At 34.0% G+C, this 21,457-nt stretch overlaps 1 protein-coding gene across 5 annotated transcripts in view; it reads right to left on the bottom strand.

Annotated features, from left to right (window-relative positions):
• YTHDC2 (YTH N6-methyladenosine RNA binding protein C2) overlaps positions 1-21,457 on the bottom strand; it is an 83,391-nt gene that overhangs the window by 29,219 nt on the left and 32,715 nt on the right. For 4 of the 5 annotated variants that reach the window (XR_014239172.1, XM_082375159.1, XM_082375158.1 and 1 more), the window contains exons 13-25: positions 20,946-21,124; positions 20,596-20,692; positions 20,430-20,517; positions 20,263-20,343; positions 18,474-18,556; positions 11,897-12,002; positions 10,312-10,431; positions 9,731-10,003; positions 7,104-7,230; positions 5,850-6,055; positions 5,300-5,495; positions 2,785-2,894; positions 1,117-1,409 (exon numbers count right to left, since the gene is read on the bottom strand). Coding sequence is in view for 4 of the 5 variants with exons in the window: in XM_082375159.1 (XP_082231285.1) it covers positions 1,117-1,409; positions 2,785-2,894; positions 5,300-5,495; positions 5,850-6,055; positions 7,104-7,230; positions 9,731-10,003; positions 10,312-10,431; positions 11,897-12,002; positions 18,474-18,556; positions 20,263-20,343; positions 20,430-20,517; positions 20,596-20,692; positions 20,946-21,124 (1,959 nt within the window). In the remaining variant the exon portion in view is untranslated. The remainder of the gene's footprint in view (positions 1-1,116; positions 1,410-2,784; positions 2,895-5,299; positions 5,496-5,849; positions 6,056-7,103; positions 7,231-9,730; positions 10,004-10,311; positions 10,432-11,896; positions 12,003-18,473; positions 18,557-20,262; positions 20,344-20,429; positions 20,518-20,595; positions 20,693-20,945; positions 21,125-21,457) is intronic. The other variant, XM_082375160.1, reaches the window with a different exon arrangement.

Here is a 21,457-nt window from a genome sequence, read left to right as displayed (position 1 = left end):
GCCTTTATGCTTCATTCAGATAAGTAAAATCTGATCAAAAGAAGGCAGGTACTATATACTCCATCTGATCCTTGAAAAACAATAAGCACTACATATCTTTTATGTTTCCATTGTTCCTATTTTCAGGTTTTTAACAATGAAATCATATTCTTACCACAGGGACTATCTACCATACTGCCAAAACTAGCATTCCAAGCAAGAATTTTGTCTCTGTTATCAATTCTAACCTGGTTTAAAAAAAAAAAATTTAACTGATATAAAGAAATTTAAATTTGATTCTAACAAATATTTTTACAACCAGAAACATTTCTGAGTCATGACCAACAATTCATTATAACCACTATTATGCCACCAAGTACATTTTTGGATAAATAATTTAATATAAGAGCTCTCATTATTATTACTAATCATATAATAAACAAAAAATCACATCTAATTGCCAAATGCTAGAAAGGATAAAAGAATTTAGCTAAACTAAAAAATTTTGCCAAGACAGTAAATTTATTTACTTTTTTAATATATGTATGCCTCCCCTCAATAAAATGTAAACTCTCTGAAGAAAGAGATTTTGTCTGTCTTACACATTGCCATATCCCTCACACTAAGAACAACAGGCATTCAATGTGTCCCTGTATGAACGAATGAATAAAGTATTTTTCTGTAGGAATACTAGTCAGTGTTATTAATATCTAGGTAAGGCTTGTGGGGAGGCTGTTCTTCTAAATGGCCACAGCCAACACTTCTCATTGTGAGGTATCTAGGAAAGATATGGCTTGACATAGATCAACTAAAATACATAATAAAAAATGTTGCTATCTTTTTCTCAGACCCTAAATTTGTAAATTCTGGAAATTAAACGTTTTAAGCTTTTCCTGACAAAAAATTTCCCTGTTAAATAACTCAAGACCCCAGGAGTTTGAAATCCTTAATATTATCTAACACTTGAAAGAATTATCTTTTGAAAGTAAGAAACTCTTCCCATTTTATTGCGACCTTTTTGTGTATCTTAGATTATAAGAAAGTAATTTTTAAATATTATAAAAGCATGTGATTCTATGATAAATAACTATTTTCCTAGAGAAAATATCTCATTTTGATAAAATGTTATAAATTTACCTTTCTGCAGTAGTAGACTCAGCAGAAAATTCAGTATCTGCTGAAATTTTCCTACTATTATTTGACCTCCAAGATGATGCCAAAGGAAGTTCTTCTGAAGACATAGGCCTTGGCCTTTGGCCAATCCCAGATGGTTGTTGTAAACCTGCAGACTGTTCTTCAGTGCTTAAAACAGCTATAATTGCTCTTATGGTAGCTTCATCAACTTGAGACCAAGGTTTGGATGGAGCTCTCATTCGGCGTAAAAATAAGCTATGCCACTTCTGTCTAAGCTGCAGCAATAAACTGGCTGCCTATAATAAAATGGTTTCTTCAGTTCAAATAGATACAAGCAAAATATCTATCACACTTGCAGGACAACGATTTGTTTATTAGTTAAGGTCTGAAACTGTTTCCAAAGAACACGTTTCACATTTCATATCATTTACTATCAATTTCAGCCTTTTTGTTGCATGAAAGAAATAAAATTTCTTATTTACCATTTTGAGGCACTAGAGACCCAAAATCAAATGAAACAGCCCAGTGAGAGAGAAAGTAAACAATGTGTGGTAGAGTGTGATTAATACTGGAAAAGTAACAGCAGGGTAAATAAAGAAAAATACATTTAGTTCCATTCATACTTTATTTTACTGCCAAATGATGATGTCCATAAGGCAGCTGAATTCATAGGTCCAGAGAAAAGCCTAAGCTAGAGATACAGATAAGATGTACCTGGAAGTTATCAATGCATAAATGGTTACTAAATCTACACACAGAGGTAAGGTCCTTAGAGATTGTGCAGAGACAGAAGAACAGAGTAAAGAACAGACTACTAGAGAACATCTAACATTTAAGGCACAAACACATACAGAAGAGTTAGTGAAAGAACCTAAGAAGGAATGATCTCTCTAGATAGAAGAAGAATCAGGAAAGAGTAATGTCATAGAAACTAGTGTCAAAGAAGTTGGGACAGGGGTGAGGAAGAAAAATGGGAAAGGGCAGAATCAATAAAAAGAAGGGTATGGACAATAGCTAAATATGAGAGAAAGGTCAAATTTATCAAGGACAGCAGGCTGGCTTTGACAACCTGGAGGAGACAATATTGACCTTGGCAAGCACAGTTTCAGTGAAGTGAAAGATCGATGGGAATGGAAATGAGACTGCAGTAGGTTGAAGTGATAAATGAATGTATGGCAAAAAAGTAAACCTAGCCAGTATCGACTTTTAACAGTTGATACTGTCCCAAAAAAGGATATAGAATGATCTTTAAAAGTAAAGATGGAATTAAGGGAAGGCTTTATCAAGAAAAATTTTAATTTGAAAAAAAACATTCATCTTTCCTACTCCAGAGAAACATGAAAAGAGAAAACAGGATGAACTCACATCTTTCCCTTATAAACAGAGTTTATAAAATAAAAGGATTTCTTGTGTACCCAATACTCAATATTTTCTTATATACACAAAAATATTCAAATATTACCATGCTCAAATACTTAGCCACACCTAGATTTTTCAAATCCTCTACAGAGAATAAACCCCAATATGGCAGAGAATGTATGAAAACTGAAAAACAAGCTGTATTCTCTCATACTAAGGGCTCAATTTTAAAGATATAATTTTCATCACACTGTGTATCACTTCATACAATTGAATAAAAGAAATCTATCACATTACTAAAAAGCAACTTACCTCTGGCTCTAGTTTGAAATTGAGCCACTCATCAAGTTTTAAAGCTGCCAAATTAGCAGTAGTTCTGTCTTCCATTTCACTATCACTACTGTCATTAGGAATACCATCTGCTGTTCACACATATTGAAAGGAAAAAATTTCACTTTTACTATCTTATATCACAGACAAAAAAGTAAGTCAATATAGATACTCTACATTTACACAAATCCTCCTGATATACTAACAATTTGTGTGGGGAGTTCTCCAAACACAACAGGTCACAAATTAAAACTCAGTATCTGGCCATTGTTTATTTCTCTACTCAAATTCTAAATATCAGAATTTTTCAAATTTTGTCAAGAACCCTCTTCTTTTTAATATCATTTACAAGCCGATGATTTCCAAATTTTTATTGCTAGTCCAAACTTTTTCCCTGAGCTCCAGATATGGATAATAAATCCACTGACTCCAAAAGAAAAAATCTTACTTAGGATTCCGTAGCCATCTCAAATTTAACATGTCTAAGAGGACCCCTGACTTCTCCCCTACACAACCTGCTCCTCCCAGCTTTCTGAATCTCAAATAAGTGGCACCAATTATTCAACAAGCTGCCACAGCCAAAAACCCAAAAGTTAATGATTCCTCCCTTTCACTCACCACCCACATTCAATCCAGCCATTACTAGTACATCCAAAATAATTTTAAATCTACTTCTTTTCATATCAGATGCCACCACTGTAGTTCTGAGCCATCATTATCTATCATAAGACCACTGCAAAAGCCTCCTACTTGCCTCTTCTCTTCCGTTCTTGCTCCTTCAAGCAATCCATTCTCACAGCCAAAATGATTTTTTTGAACATAAATCACACCATGTTACTCCCTTCTTAAAACCCTTGCATTTCCCTTACAAGTCCATGCCTTTCTTTCAACCTTAGATCATCCCACTTTCACCTTGATCACTGTGGTCCCAATCATACAACCTTTCTGTCTGTTCCTATATCATTTCCTAGTGCAGAATCTTGGTCCTCGCCATCTTCTTCTACCTAGAGCATATTTCTGCATCTTCACATGGCTGATTTCTTCTCATACTTTAGAGCTCAGCTTAAATCTCATCTCCTCAGAGCAACTTGTCTAAGGTCCCTTTCTAAAGTAGGTCACTCTTAAGGAGACCCTCTTCATTATCTTCAAAGTACCATACATGTTATTTACTTTTTTGCTATATGTCAACACCCACTACCATGTAAACTCCTGAAGACAGAAATACTTTGTATATCTTATTTTCTGTTATATCCTCAATTCCTAGCACAATAACTGACATGTAATAGTTGCCCAATAAATATCTGCTGAATCACCAAATAGCAAAAAATTGGAAACAATCAAGATGTCCGACTATAAAGGAACATTTCAAATGCATTATGTCACTATAATGTGATAGAATATTTTCCAGCCATTAATATGAAATATTAAAAATGTTTTTTATATTTTGTGAAATGACAATAGCAGAATATAAACAGTATGGGTAAAATAACCTAAAATATGTAAACATACAGAAAAAATTGTATAATATTAAAAAGGGTTTGCATAAGGGTAGTGGGATTTTTTTTTATGGGTATCATTTCCTTTAAACAATTACTTCTTTTTTTCTTTTTAACATCTTTATTGGAGTATAATTGCTTTACATTGTTGTGTTAGTTTCTGCTGTATAACAAAGTGAATCAGCTATATGTATACATATATCCCCATATCCCCTCCATCTTGCGTCTCCCTCCCACCCTTCCTATCCACCCCTCTAGGTGGTCACAAAGCAAGGAGCTGATTTCCCTGTGCTACGCGGCTGCTTCCCACTAGCTATCTATTTTATATTTGGTAGTTAATCAATTACCTGTTTTTTATGTTAAACTATCATTTAAATTCAAGTGGAAGAAAAAAACAGACTATCAACAAGATTAATCAAAAATGCACAAATGAATATCAAGTTACCTTAGAAATCAATTTCAAGAACAGTGGTACACTTCAGTAATTTTTAATTAGTCTTAATACATCAAAAGGGAGCTACTACCACATAAATTTTTATAATTTCAAAATTTGTTTGGTTTAATAAGAAGAAAAAATTTTATTTCAAATAGATTTGTATTTCCTTCAATAATATATTTACCTCGAGGGCTTCCCTGGTGGCGCAGTGGTTAAGAATCCGCCTGCCAATGCAGGGGACACGGGTTCGAGCCCTGGTCCGGGAAGATCCCACATGCCGCGGAGCAACTAAGCCCGTGCGCCACAACTACTGAGCCTGCGCTCTAGAGCCCGCGAGCCACAACTACTGAAGCCCGTGTGCCACAACTACTGAAGCCTGCGCGCCTAGAGCCCGTGCTCTGCAACAAGAGAAGCCACCGCAATGAGAAGCCTGCGCCCCACAACAAAGAGTAGGCCCCGCTCACTGCAACTAGAGAAAGCCCGTGTGCAGCAGCAAAGACCCAATGCAACCAAAAAAATTAAATAAATGAATAAATTAAAAAAAAAATAATAATAATATATTTACCTCGAAAAGATGAAGGTTCCTGAAGAGCATTACTTGCCAACCTAGCTGGTCCACAAAATATCAATACAGTGACAGGTGTCACTGCTGAACAACATCTAATATTAGCTATTCTATGAGCTCTGGTCATTTCATCATAAATAAGCCAATCTGTGGGCAGTGCCTGAATTGCTGCAGCTTGACCATTAGCTGGAGGAATCTATTAGGAAAATAAATTTTAAAAATGTTTAGTAAATTTATCACTTAATTTACTGGTAATACTTTTAAAATGTATGAAGTCCCTCAGCAAAATAGATGTTGTATATTAGTACCCAAACAAAAATTAAAGCAAGTCATTGCTCATGTAGTTTGTACAAAAGTCCTCATTACTTAACACATTACCTCTTCCAACTTTAAGACTCAACCAAAATATTGTTCCAGTGTTGAATTATACATACATAACTAATTAATTTCTTAAAGCAGGTTGGCATTGGGAGCATTTTTTTATTGATCTTCAACTATCTAAATTAGATTAGTTACACCTCAAGGCCTAAGAGCATTCAAAAAGTTTTACCTTTTTATATTGAGGTTGACTGAGAACTGAAGTGGGATGAAATCGTACTTTTTTCTCCTTTGGCCCTGTCAATACTACATTCTCTCTGTCCACATGGACTAAATGAGGATACATGCCTGCAACCAATGCAGCTTTAACGACAGCCCAGTTCTCAGAATTTGTGTTAACATCTCGAATGTCACCACCACCTCGTGCTCTCACAAAACCTAGAAAGAGGAAAGAAACCACACCAACTTTTTCTATTGCACAAAATATACTTTTAAATTTGGGTTTTTAACAAAAAATTGTATAATCCATACAAGTTTAATGATTCAAATGCCACAATAATTCATAAAATCTCCTCTGAAAAGTTTAAAATATAGAGTCAATGTTCTAAGAAAGTTTAAGTTTGCTTAGGCTAAAGTAAACAGAAGATTCATTGAGGAGTTAGGGACTTCAAAAACAAATACGTATTCTTGCAATAAAGTTCTTCATAAGCTGCTATCAGAAACATACTAAAATCATAGCTGAAAACCTAAACTATTCTGCTGAATGGTATTAATAACATCTTGGTTGTGACAGAAACTAATCCTGGAAGTGAAGTCAAGTAAATATAAAGTATTCTTGCTTGAATTTCAAAAGTCCTTCATATTTCCCCATATTTGAGACAACTCTAAATCCTCTGGTTCATTCCTTATATTACTTGGGCACTTCAGCTATTCCATAAATCCAGGCTCAGGTACTTTTCTTCTGTTTCCTCAATGTACTATGCCACTCAAAAAGAAATTCAAAGGAGCAATTCTAAAATGAAATAGCAAAACTGGCATTCTCTTTAAAACAAAAAATCAAGTGCCTTCAAGTGATTACTAGTTGTTTTATGTTCCAAAAATATAAAGGCCAGCTTTCATATCAATCTACTTAAATTTTTGTAATTTCTCTTTCATAGAGCTAAATATTTATTAATAGTGATAAAATATAACAAGTACAATCTCTAAATTGATTTTTGCCAACAAATATATTATAAATTGCTCATTGCCAACAGTATCAAAAAGCATTCATATATTTCTCAACTATAGCTTCTACAATATCATTTTTTTAATCAACAAACAAAAGCTGAGGTCATGCAGAAGTCTACAAAGCAGTTCATGAACATAAGATATACAACATGATAATGTCATAAAAATAATATAAGATGGCATTAGTTAACACTAGAAATACTATAAGGTCTAGGCAACTCTCAGTAGTTTAAATAGGTTCTTTGGAGGAAAACTTTACCTGATGCTCTAAGTTGACCAAGCAACTGAGTTCTCATGCCTATGATTATTTCCATAGTAGCTTGTGAAAGAAAATTCTTTTCACAAAAGGCTCGCTCCCACCCATCACTTCGAGCTTTCTGCCATGCCTATAAAAATATAATTACATAACAAGATACATTTCTTAGGAAGCAAAGTAATCACTGAAAATCACTACAATAACCACTCAAGGTCAATTCTCCTTTTTCTAATTATTTTATAAAATCTAAGACTATGAAAAACAAACAAAAACAAACTCATAGATACAGAGAACAGATTAATGGTTGCAAGAGGCAGGGGCTTAGAGGAGTGAGGAGGGTGGATGAAATAAGTGAAGGGGATCAAAAGGTACAAACTTTGAGCTATAAAATAAATAAGTCCTGGGGATGTAATATATAGTATGGTGACTATGGTTTAAAACACTGTACTGTATACTGGAAAGTTGCTAAGAGAGTAATTTTTTTTCATTTTTCAACATCAACATTTATTTTTTTAATTAATTTTTATTGGAGTACAGTTGATTTACAATGTTGTGTTAGTTACTGTTGCAGAGCAAAATGAATCACTTATACATATACACATATCCACTTTTTTAGATTCTTTTCCCCTATAGGTCATTACAGAGTACTGAGTAGAGTTCCCTGTGCTATACAGTAGGTTCTTATTAGTTATCTATTTTATATATAGTAGTGTGTATATGTCAATCCCAATCTCCCAATTTATCCCTCCCCTCCCTCTTTCCCCCTTGGTAACCATGAGTTTGTTTTCTACATCTGTGACTCTATTTCTGTTTTGTAAAAAGTTCATTTGAGAGAAATATTTTTTTTTTTGGCTCCACCGAGCAGCACGTAGGATCTTAGTTCTCCAATGAGGGATTGCACCTGCACCCCCTGCATTGGAAGCGTGAAGTCTTAACCACTGGATCGCCAGGGAAGTCCCTGAGAGTAATTTGTTTAATAAATATTTTTATTGAGACATAATTGACATATAACATTAGTTTCAGGTGCATAACATAATGATTCAATATTCATTTGTATTGTGAAATCATCACAACTCTAGTTAACAGACTAGAGAGTAGACCTTAAAAGTTCTCATCACAAGAAAAACTTTTTTAACTATGTGTGGTGATGGATGTTGACTTATTGTGGTGATCATTTCACAATATATATAAATACTGTCATTAGGTTGTACACCTAAAACTAATAGAATGTTATATGTCAATAACATCTAATTTTTTAGAATAATTTTAAAATAAAATCTAAGACTTTATGACCAAATAGAATTTATCATTTTTAATTTATACTCAAATGCTATGAAAGCAACTGAGTTTATAAAATCCCAATGAAAACAAAGTATCAGGTAACCTAAATACCTAGCTATGTAAAAATATTTACCTTTACAAATGTGCCTGCTAAGTTTCCTCCACTGAAGTATGGGAGATTTTCAATTAAGCCGTCATAATACCATTTATATCTAAGAAACCTGCCACTCCAGGCCTCTAAAAATAATCTTTATATCACCCTCCTAATCTGTCTGAGAATGGAAAGTGGGATTCCTAGAAATCACCTATATGTAGTATAATGGAGCTCTCTTTGAAAATGAGTTCTCTTGCTTTGGAATATAACTGAAAGACAAAAGCATTAATTTACCTTCTCTGTTTTTGAAGGAGCTGGGGAAAAAACAAAGAATAGATAGGAATTCTACTCCAAATCTCCCCCCAGTTATAATCACTCAACTGATCTACTATAATATATGGTATCTAATAGACCAAATTAATAGCAATGCATCAACCACTATTCAATAATGCCCACAAAAGACCTTACAATTATTTTTTTAACTGTATATATTGGAAAAATCCTGTATGCCTGGAAAAGAGTACTTTCTGCAAAAACACAATTTTTTAATATATAGATACAGCCTACATTCAAGAGAATTGAAGGATAAATAACATGTCTACCTTTTCAAGAAATAACATATTCTTCCCCCACATAGCTGAATTTCTAAATTATACATCATTTCCTTTACTCAGGCTCACACTATCCTTATCTTTTCTTTCCCATTTATCACTTTCCTCAATTTTTCACTATTATTATCTTAAAATTTTTAAGTGATTTTTAGATTTTGCTTTATAAAATTAAATTCTTAACATAGTGTCTTGAGCACACAAGAAAGGAATGTACTCTAAAAAATCAATAAATGGATATTAAATTCAAGATAATTTTCTTCTAAGTTTTGTTCTATATACTTTGAATAATATACAATGTTTCTTAACTAAAATTTTAGAGCATTCCTAAACAAGATATGATTAAAGATAAGGAATTTGGGTTTATAAAAAAGAAATATACATATAAGTATAAATAAAAATAAAAATATACATATACATAGTTCTACAAGGAGAAAACTGAGAAAATGAAAGAAAAAAGTAGAGAAAAACATGATAATTTTAACATATTAACAGTTTAGGAAGGTATTTTTCTGAGCAATTAATAAAATGTGACTTTATAATGAAACAAAATTAACAGAATCATATCTATTTTTTAATTTGTTACACTTACCCTAGAAATGTGTTTAACCAGCAACACTTCAAAAATAAAATGACAATAATAGTACCTGGAATGCTCTGAGAAGTGCCATGTGGTCACTGAAAGTCCCTGCAGTGAAACGTTTCCTACAAAGCATAGCTGCACGTTTTTGAGAGGCCTGCGTTGGCAGGACAAAAGGATCTCGGTAGGCTAGTGTGCAGGCAATTGTAAGGATGGGGTCCAGACACTTTAACACCACAGCACACAGGACCATTTTACCAAGATGTGGTTCTACTGGCAAGTCAGCCAAATGATATCCAAGTTCAGTGAGATCTTCCCATGCATCCATTGCATCTATTGTCTAAATAAAAGGATATAAAATAGAACTTGACATGACCAAAAACTGTTTAATGAAACCACATACTTAAAAATCCATAAGTAAGATACAAGAACATAAATTTTCTTTTGCTACTGTACCTCATAAAAAATATATTTTGCTTCAAATATATTACGTAAAAATGAACTATACCTACTGTGTTACTATAATTACCACAAGAGTATTATTCAAAATACATAATATGAAGATAATTTTTTTAGGTACAAAATTAGTTAAGACATCTTCTCAATTGGTTTAAATTTCAGGTAAAATGAAACTATTAAGACACCAACCTTAAGCATGTGCACAGCATTTCTTACAATTAAAGCTGGTGGAGGTTCAGGAGCTTTCATAAGGAAATCAGCAATAGGACAATTAACTGGGGCTAAGAGCTTGGTATGTAAACAAAGTTCCTGTAAATAAGAACAGCAAATAATTTTGAAATACTGACACTTATAATTGATATTTACTTTTTAAAAAATCCTGGGAACTATAGTTTCCCAACACAGACTAGTAGAGTCTCTGATTAAAATGAACAGCAGAGGGAACAATGTCTTTCTATGAAAGATGGGCTCATACTTTAGTGTGAGAATTTTAATAACCATGCTCCATCAACTGCGGGCAATGTCTCCTCACACAGTTCTTATATATAACAATAACAGTCACTGTCCAAAAATCTTTTTTTTCCCTTTATATTACATTCTAGAATCTTTTATCCATTCAACAAATATTTAAGTGCTTGCTAGATGCCAGGCACCACGTATCAAGTTGGAGAAAAAGAAACGGATAGGCAGACACTGCCCCCATGGATTTTCACTGTGTGTGACAAACAGAATAATTATATAATTAACTACTTAATTACAACTAGGATAAGTGCTATGAAGGATACAGGGAACTAAAGACGTAAACACAAGTTCAAGAAAGAGTAGGAGGAGGCAGCCATGGGAAGTCAAAGACAATTTCTCTGAGGAAATGACACTTAAATTAAGATGTACAGATTAATTAGGAGTTAAACAGAAAAGGAATAAGGGGGCGGTTTCAATGGAGAGGGGATAGCACATATGAAGGCCCTAAGATAGAAGGGAACAAAATGTGCTTCAGAAATTGAAACTACTGGTATGAGCAGAGAGAAGAGGAAAGGCAAGAATTAAAAAATTAAAACTGGAGACACAAGCAGGAGAGACAGTTTAGGCTTTTGTTAAGAACTTTGCATTTTATCCTAAGAAGAATAGAAAATGGCACACAGGCATGGAGAAGTGGGAAGTCATCCAGGTACCTGGATGCCAAAAATATGACCCAGTGTCTCTTTAAGGTTTGGAAGCCAGCATCTAGCTCAGCACACCAGAGAATCAAATTAATGCACTTCTGATAGTGTTCCCTAGAAAGTACATAGTGTTTGGCTGTTCCATGAAGTCAGAAAACCAAAAGGAAAACCATTCATACAGGCCAGGAAATTTCAGTGAACTCAATTCCAAAACTACCAAGGTAAGCTCAGCATCTTAAACTGAGATTTTGGTATTATCTTTTGTACTTTAAATGATTTGTTTTCTACTTCTCATTGAGAATTTAAAAGGTGAACACTCATGTGGTTGACAGACTCCTAGAATGTTATATTAAAAAAACAATATATCTATAAACCATACTAAAATTCAAATGCACTCAAGTAATTCTTTTAAATTTTGGAGGCTTTTGAGTTAAATTTTCTTATACAGAAAAAAATATTAGTTATATATAACCACACTCCATAATATATATTTTATAATTTTATTTTATAAATTGATTTTTTAAAAGCCCAATCAGTATAAGTTGAAATGGTCCCTCCTCTCCTCCCTCACCCACAAAGAATAGCCTTTTAGATAGAGTTAAGTAAATTTCCACCTGTAATGGCATTCTCAAAAGTTCTGGAGTCTGAAATTCCAACATATTCTGGAATCGAAGTCTACTGAACAGCCGGAAACAAATTCCAGGTCTGCATCGCCCTGCCCTTAAAATTAAAACACAAAATTTAGGTTCAAACAAGGAATAAAGACTATAATAAGGAAACTGTAAAAGCAATATGATTTAGGAGACAGAACAATGAACCAGTATCAGGACATCTGAGTCTGAACCTCTACTCTGATACTGATCCCCTAACCTTTGAAAAGGTACTTCACATTTGTGGGACTCAATTATTTCATTTATAAAGTGAGATTCATGAATGACAAGTGATACTACCTGACAAGTAATACTTCTAAGACAATGGTAAAAATTTACATACTATATATATATATATATATATATATATATATATATATATACACACACACACACAAAAATAAAAGTGAGTAAAAAATAAGGCATGAATAAATATATGGTAATTTAAGTTTAATCAATTTTACAGAGCTGATAGTAAGCACTGTGTTTAGGCCCACTAAACACAGAGTTGTGGAAGTTATGCATTACACAACTCTAAGGGAGTGTCATTTACCCCACAGTCATAGAGACTTGCATAATTTTCTGGAAAGCACTAGAAATACATCTTGAGGAAAAGCACTTTTAATTTCATCCAAAGTCCCTATATCAGCTAATAGCAAGGCTGAATATGCCAAGTGACAGAGACACAGAAATATCCCTACGTATCCTCACAAAGCTCATAATCCAAAGAGACAAACCTAACTATAACACAGTGTGATACAAGTTAGAAAATCTGACATTGTTGGACCATTCCTTCCTTCAACAAATATTTCCCTCACTACATACCCATTAGCTTTCCCACCTATCCAGCCTCCTCTGAAAGATTTCTATCCTTCCCAGTCCTTAAATGTTGATGTTCCTCTGAGGTCAGACCTTAGCCCTCTGCTCTCCTTATTCTGCTCTCTCTCAAGTGATATTAATAATCCTAACTTCAAATTCCATCCATCTAGGTCTTCTTATCCTAATTCTAGACCTGTATTTCAGAAGGCTCTTAGCTCCACTTGGATTTTCCACAGTCAACTCAAACAACACAACCAAAAATTAATTCTCCCCACATAACCACGCTTCACATTTTCCCCAATAATAGCACCACCATCCACAAAATTTTCGTAGAAACCTGTAAGACATCCTTCATTCCACTCTATTACTTACCCCCCACCCCCTGGACATACAATCACCAATATTACTCTCCTGAATATCTCTTGAATTAGTTACTCACAGGCACACCTCAGAGATATTTCAGGTTCGGTTCCAGACCATGGCAATAAAGCAAACATTGCAATAAAGTGAATCACAAGAATGTTTTGGTTTCCTAGTACACAGAAAAGTTATGTTTACACTATACTGGAGTACATTAAGCGTGCAATAGAATTATGTCTAAATAAACAATGTGCATACCTTAATTTAAAAAATACTTTATTATTAAAAAACGCTAGCCATCATTTGAGACTTCAAAGTCACAGCCTCTTTGCTGGTGGAGAGTCATGCCTCAGTGTTGATGGCTGCTGACTGACCAGCTGAAGGCTGCAGGCTGTGGCAATTTGTTAAAATAAGACAATAATGAAGTTTACCACATCAACGGCCTCTTCCTTTCATAAACTATTTCCCTGAAGCATGCCATGCTGTTGGATGGATAGCATTTTACCCACAGAACTTCTTTCAAAATCAGAGTCAATTCTCTCAAACCCTGCTGCTGCTTTATCAACTAAGTTTTTTTTTTTTTTAATCTGATTTAGATTTTATTTACATAAAATACTTGTAAGCTCATAACATTAATTATATACTTGATTCTTTTTTTTTTTAACATCTTTATTGAAGTATAATTGCCTTACAATGGTGTGTTAGCTTCTGCTTTATAACAAAGTGAATCAGTTATACATATACAATATGTTCCCATTTCTCTTCCCTCTTGCATCTCCCTCCCTCCCACCCTCCCCATCCCACCCCTCTAGGTGGTCACAAAGCACCGAGCTGATCTCCCTGTGCTATGCGGCTGCTTCCCACTAGCTATCTATTTTACACTTGGTAGTGTATATATGTCCATGACACTCTCTTACCCTGTCACATCTCACCCCACCCCCTCCCCATATCCTCAAGTCCATTCTCTAGTAGGTCTGTGTCTTTATTCCCGTCTTGCCACTAGGTTCTTCATGGCCTTTTTTTTTCCCTTAGATTCCGTATATATGTGTTAGCATACTGTATTTGTTTTTCTCTTTCTGACTTACTTCACTCTGTATGACAGACTCTAACTCCATCCACCTCATTACAAATACCTCCATTTCATTTCTTTTTATGGCTGAGTAATATTCCATTGTATATATGTGCCACATCTTCTTTATCCATTCATCTGTCGATGGACATTTAGGTTGCTTCCATGTCCTGGCTATTGTAAATAGAGCTGCAATGAACATTTTGGTACATGACTCTTTTTGACCTATGGTTTTCTCAGGGTATATGCCCAGTAGTGGGATTGCTGGGTCGTATGGTAGTTCTATTTGTAGTTTTTTAAGGAACCTCCATACTGTTCTCCATAGTGGCTGTATCAATTTACATTCCCACCAACAGTGCAAGAGTGTTCCCTTTCCTCCACACCCTCTCCAGCATTTATTGTTTCTAGATTTTTTGATGATGGCCATTCTGACCGGTGTGAGATGATATCTCATTGTAGTTTTGATTTGCATTTCTCTAATGATTAATGATGTTGAGCATTCAACTAAGTTTATGTAATATAATCCTTTGTTGTCATTTCAACAATCTTTACAGCATCTTGACCAGGAGTAGATTCTATCTGAAGAAACCACTTTCTTTGCTCATCCATAAAAAGCAACTCCTCATCTGTTAAAGTTTCATCATGTGATTGCAGCAATTTAGTCACATCTTCAGGCTCTGCTTCTAATTCTAGTTCTCCTGCTATTTCCACCACATCTGCAGTTACTTCCTCCCTCAAAGTTATCCATGAGGGTTGGAGTCAACTTCTTCCAAACTCCTGTTAATGTTGATATTTTGACGTCTCCCCATGAATCACAAATGTTCCTAATGGCATCTAGAGTGGTGAATCCTTTCTAGAAGGTTTTCAATTTACTTTGCCCAGATCCATCAGAGGAATCACTATTTATGGCAATTATAACCTTACAAAATGTATTTCTTAACGAATAAGACTTGAAAGCTGAAGTTACTCTTTGATCTATGGGCTGAAGAATGAATGTTGTGTTAGCAGGCAAGAAAACAATATTAATCTCGTTGCGCATCTCCATTAGAGTTCTTGGGTGACCAGGTGCATTGTCAATGAGCAGTAGTATTTTGAAAGGAGTCACTTTTTCTGAGCAGCAGGCCTCAACAGTGGGCTTAAAATAGTCAGTAAACCATGTTGTAAACAAATGTGCTGTCATCCAGGCTTTGTTGTTCCATTTATAAAGCATAGGCAGAGTAAATTTAACATAATTCTTAAGGACCTTAGGACTTTTAAAATGGTCAATGAGCACTGGCTTCAACTTCAAGTCACCACTTGCATTAGCCCCTAACAAGAGAGTCAGCCTGCCCTAGGTGGCATTTTCTTCCAAGAAATGGCTGTTTTCCAAGGAAAATCTGTTTAGTGTAGCCACCCTCATTACCTTAGCTAAATCTTCTGGATAACTTGCTGCAGCTTCTACATCAGCACTTGCTACTTCACCTCCACTTTTATGTTATGGAGTTGGCTTCTGTCCTTAAACCCCATGGAACAACCTCTGCTAGCTTCAAACTTTTCTTCTGCAGCTTCCTCACCTCTCTTAGCCTTCACAGAATTGAAGAGAGTTAGAACCTTGCTCTGGATTAGGCTTTGGCTTGAGGGAATGTTGTGATCTTCTTTCCAGACCACTAAAACTTTCTCCACATCAGCAATAAGGCTGTTTCGATTTCTTATCATTCATGTGTTCAATGGAGTAGCACTTTTTATTTCATTCAAGAACTTTTCCTCCACATTCACAACCTGGTTAACTGGTGCTAAGAGGACTAGCTTTCAGCCTGTCCTACTTTTTGACATCCCCTCCTCACTAAGCTTATTCACTTCTAGCTTTTGATTTAAAGTGAGAGAAGTGCGACTCTTCCTTTTACTTGAACACTTAGGTGCCGTTGTAGGGTTATTAATTGGCCTAATTTCAGTACTGTGTCTCAGGAAATAGGGAAGCCCAAGAAGAAGGAGAGAGATAGGGAATGGCTGATTGGTGGAGCAGTCAAAACACACACAATATTTATGGATTAAGTTTGCCTTCTTATACGAGCACAGTTCGTGGTACCCCAAAACAATTACAATAATAACATCAAAGACCACTGATCAGAGATCACCATAACAAATATAATAATAATGAAAAAGTTTGAAATATTTCAAGAATTACCAAAATGTGACACAGAGACAAGAAATGAGCCATGCTGTTGGAAAAATAGTGCTGATAGACTTGTTGAACACGGGGTGCACAAGATTGCCATAAACCTTCAATTTGTAAAAAATTCAGTATCTGAGAAGTGCAGTAAGGGGAGGTATGCCTATATTTCTCTTTATTTCAACCACCACTATAATAATTCAGGCTACTCTCATCTCTCCCTTATTGTAAATGACAGGATTAATGAAAAGAGTCTCCTACTGGGGTCCTCCTACCATCATTTTTGTCTCTACCTATTCATTCCTCAAAAAGGTGAAAGAATACTATAACCATGTTATTAAGAAGAAAAAGAAGAGAGAGAAAATACAAAATGGTCCTAAAGGACCAGTCTGCAACTTACCTCTTTCCACTCACTTTTCATTATTCTCCTCTAAACTAAATTCCATCCAAACAACTTTCTTTGTCACTCTTGCCTTTAGGCCTCTGTGAATGTTTTCCCTCTGCCAGAAATGCCTTCCCAAATTACCTATTTAATCATATTTGTCTCAGATTCTATCTTAACTCCTCTAGAAGCATTATCCAGTTACAGTGCAGATCACATAGTATTAAAATTGCTTAATTTATTGGATTCCAAGATGGACTGCAACATTTCCCCATCTCAAACTTTACCCATCAGACCATAGTTTATTCATCATTGCATCCCTAACACTTGCACAGTGAAGGCTGCCAAAAAACATCTGTTGAAAAAGATGACAAAGAAAATTTCTATAATTTCTGATTTTTATCCCTGATAATATACTATTAACATGGTGTAAGTCCAGCTCAATGTGCCAAGCCACATTTGTCATAAGAAGACAACTGACACAATAACAACAACAAATAACAACAACAAAGAGCATTCTATGAAGTTAAAAAGTACAGAAATCAATGTATCCACCGTCTTCAGTAGGCAGCACTCTTAAAGTCAGTATCTGATGTTTTCTTGTTAGTTAAAATGCAAGAAAAATCAGTCAAATAATTACTGAAAAATATGACTCTTTTTAATCTTGCCTTTTTAAAAATGAAAAAGTAATGCAAGTATGTGCTAAAGTAAATAACCGAAATACAAAAAATACAAAAAATATAAAATAAAAATTAAGTCTCCTTCCTCCAAGAGCCCGACAAATCCTCCTTCTCAGAGTCAACAATCATTGTTTTGTAATGGTTATCTCAGCCTTGACAACATATGTGTGTCTAAATATACATGCAAACATACACATGCACAGATATTTTTTAGAACAAGAAAATACTAGATACATGTTTTATACCTTACTTTTTTCAATTAATATGAGTTTCTGAAAACTCATTCCATATAAAACACATACATCTATATATTTCCCTTTAACAGTTACTTAGTATGACATTGTGTGGCAATAATATAATTTGCTTAATCACTTCACTACTTATGGATACTACAGTGTTCCTAGACTTTTCACTACTACAAATAATACTGCAAAAAACATTCATAAACATACATCTTGGCACACATGTGCAAGTATACTCAGGATAAATTATGAGAAGTGGAATCCACTGCTAAAGGGGAGATCTGCATAAACAGTTTCAAGTCATCCTCTGAAGAAGTCACATCAATATACACTCCCATCAGCAAACTGTGAAAGCCTATTGGCCCATGCTTTTGTCAACTCTTGTTATGTGTGTTGTTAAAAATTTTCATTGATGCCATTCTGATAAGTAAAAAATAGTACCTCATTAATTTGCATTTCTTTAGGTATATATGAGACATATGTGGTATATGTGAGGTTAATGTAGTGGTCTTTATTTAATTGATTTTCATGGAGCTTTTTTTGTATTGTACAGAAATTAGTCCTACATCTTACACTGCTTTTATTTTTGTTCTTTAAGTTTCTTATGTCTTCTGAGTGTAGATCATACTAGACAAAAATTTTTATTTTTAACATAACCTAAATTCGACTTTTAAAATAAGTATTAAAATGGTCTGCTTTGCAAAAATAATATAAAAATTAAGACTAACATGAAAGTTTTAACATTTTATAGAAAGTAGGATATACATTAAATATGTAATACATATGAAAATGTTTCCATTTTATAGGCAATTGAATCAATGTCCATTAAATATACATTACCTGCCTTTTCGCTGTATGGCACTAGCTTTGGAAATCCACACCATTTTTAACATTGTAACAAAATTCAGTGCATCAAAGGATTTCTGTAATATTTAAATCACCTTCATGTTAATACATAAAAGGTACTTAAGAAGAAATAGCAGAAAACATTATGAATATATTTTAGCACATCAAGTTTAATTCAAAGTCCCTTTTGATTAATTAGAACAGGGTACTGATTTAAAAAAAAAAAAAATCCAGATTTCTGGTCACAAACATTCTAAGGAAAAAGAATGAAAACTAAACTTAGAAGAGCTGTAAAACTTCCTCATTCTGTGCCTTGCTAAGCTATCTGTTTTTCTCTGCTACACTTGGATAATGGCAGTCAGTTCTCATAAGGCATCAAGATTGGAGAGAACTGATCTATTCCTTGAGGTCATTTTCTATCAGATTTACATCACTGTGGGTAATAGGAGTGACCAGGGAAAGACGTTTTCTGAAATACTTTCCAGGAAGCTGATTGGAAGAATAACAATAATCACTAAAGTAATTCTATTCCCAACTGAATAATTTTTAACCCCTTCCATTTTACCTCCTGCTGAACTACTAATGCAGTTAGCCTAACCAGAATGTTACAAAAGAGAAAGTAAAAAAGAACCATTACTATCCCCATACTTTCACTTCTAAAGTGGAAACTTACGTAGAGAAATATTTTAAAAGAATTCATTGCTAGAATATATACATCAATCATTCAGTGACTTTACACTTTCCTTTTCATAAAATAACTATATAGAGCAAATACAAATGTGTTCTCATAATTGTTTAATTATGGGATTTTTAGAAAATATGCTGCTTATTTTGTTTTTAATAAAATGTTATATTTAACAATTTTGTATATAAAATAACTTTTGGCACTACCATCACAGTTTACTTGATAAATAACACCTAAAGGTAATTAATATTTTCACATTAAAAATTATCATCTATATCCACTAGAACAGACATAATTTGCTTTCCCAACATGGATAGCATTGCTCTCCTTGAAAAATCAACTACCTCTATCACTTTCAATTATTTCAGTGAAAGGATCAACCAAAATTAAGGGTGCTGAGAATTGCTGGGCATTCCAACACTAAAAGGAAATAAATGCTGCCTTTTATTTATATCAGGAGTTGGCAGTAAATATTTTAGCCTTTGCAGAGGGGGTCTGTTGCAACTACTCAAATCTGCCACTGGAGTGTGAAATCAGCCACAGACAATGGGTAAAAAGTAGACATGGCAGTATTCCAACAAAATTTATTTTTACGAAAGCAGGTGATGGACCCAATTTTACTGCTAGCCATCATTTGCTGAAGGCTGGTTTTATGTTTGTTTTTTTTCTATCAGCATGGTTCTCTTGAACTAAGTATCTTTTGAATACCTACTATATGTGGAGCACTAGAGGTATAACAATGAACAAGAGGGACACGGTCCATGCCCATGAGTAGAAAGAAAACATACAAAATATGTAATCAAATTCCCACATTGACAAAATTTTCACTGTAACTAGCCAAATCCTTTATTTTATTCCTAATATTTAGTGAGCAGAGGCTAAATTTTTTGTATAATTTGCTAAAATAACAAGACAGATCCTACAAACTGAATTGTTTAAGGTAGAATATTTACTTTAGTGAAACCAACATTTACTATGTTAAATTCATCCTAGAACCAGAAATTTTCCCATTAAAATGAATTCTGCTTATAAAAGCATTTATTGTTATGGAACTTAACCTTCGTCATTTAGGTAAAAATACAACTTATCCATACATACCTCTTTCACTTTACCAGAATCAATAACAAAGACAACGTCATTGACTGTGATGCTGGTTTCAGCAATATTGGTGGAAAGGATCTGCAATAGGATATTATGTTATCGTTAATATGAAAGCAAAACCAATGACTAATAAAATGGAAAAAAGAAGATTTTATGAAGCTTACTATTTTTCGAACACCTGCAGGTGGGTTTTTTAATACCTTCTTTTGATCGGACGTTTGCATATTTGAATGAAGCATAAAGACTTGGTATCTGTTGACAATTAAGAGAAAATATATTGTGGTACCTAACTGTTATTTAATGCAATAAATATAAAGCTTTAGCTTTTACCTATGAGTATTGTCAGCGAACCGCCTGTCATCAAACAGGATGCGATCCCTCAGACCAACAATTTCATCATATCCAGGCAGGAAAATCAATATTGCACCTTGAAGAAGAATGACTTTTTTTTAAACATTAAATCTCTTTGTAAAACCAGATCAATCAAAACAACTAACTATAATGAACTACATCATGTGCTTTCAAGTACTGATAAACTCTAATACTTATAAGATGACACAAGAGATTATTTGTGCATTATTATCAATAAAATTGTATAAAAATTTGTACACACACAAAATACTAAATTTAAGTCAAAGAATATATTTTTGCTTCATTTCTTTTAGACAATACTTATTTACCAGAATCACAACTATGGCAGATATTGTATAGAAGATGCATGATCAAATCCAAGTCTACTTTTTCATCATCAAAACTATGATGATAAGCTTTCAGGAGCTCTCTGTCTTCTGCACTGAGATCACTCCCATTTGTTTGAACCAAAGAACTTTCATCTAAATTTCCAAATTCCAATGAAGCACTAGAAAAGAAAAAAACAGACCAAGTCAAATTTCATTAAAAAGAGTAACCCTTAAAGGCCAATGTTTCCCATTATGTCCATGTTCAAATTTTCAATATACTCTAAAGAGGGTAAGTGACAATTAATACTCTAACTATAATGTAATTCATATTTTGGTTTCAAGTATATTATTCAAAGTAAAATTTGGCAATAAGTGTTTTTAAAAAAACTCTATCTGAAGACATTTCTCCAAAGGAAATATACAAATAGCCAATAAGCACATGAAAATACGTTCAACATCATTAGTCATGAGAGAAATGAAATTCAAACCACGAGATACCACTTCACACCCAC

This window comes from Balaenoptera borealis, assembly GCF_965194805.1.
Source record: "Balaenoptera borealis genome assembly, chromosome: 2".
Classification (NCBI taxonomy): Eukaryota; Metazoa; Chordata; class Mammalia; order Artiodactyla; family Balaenopteridae; genus Balaenoptera; species Balaenoptera borealis.
This window is presented reverse-complemented; position numbering and strand designations above follow the sequence as displayed.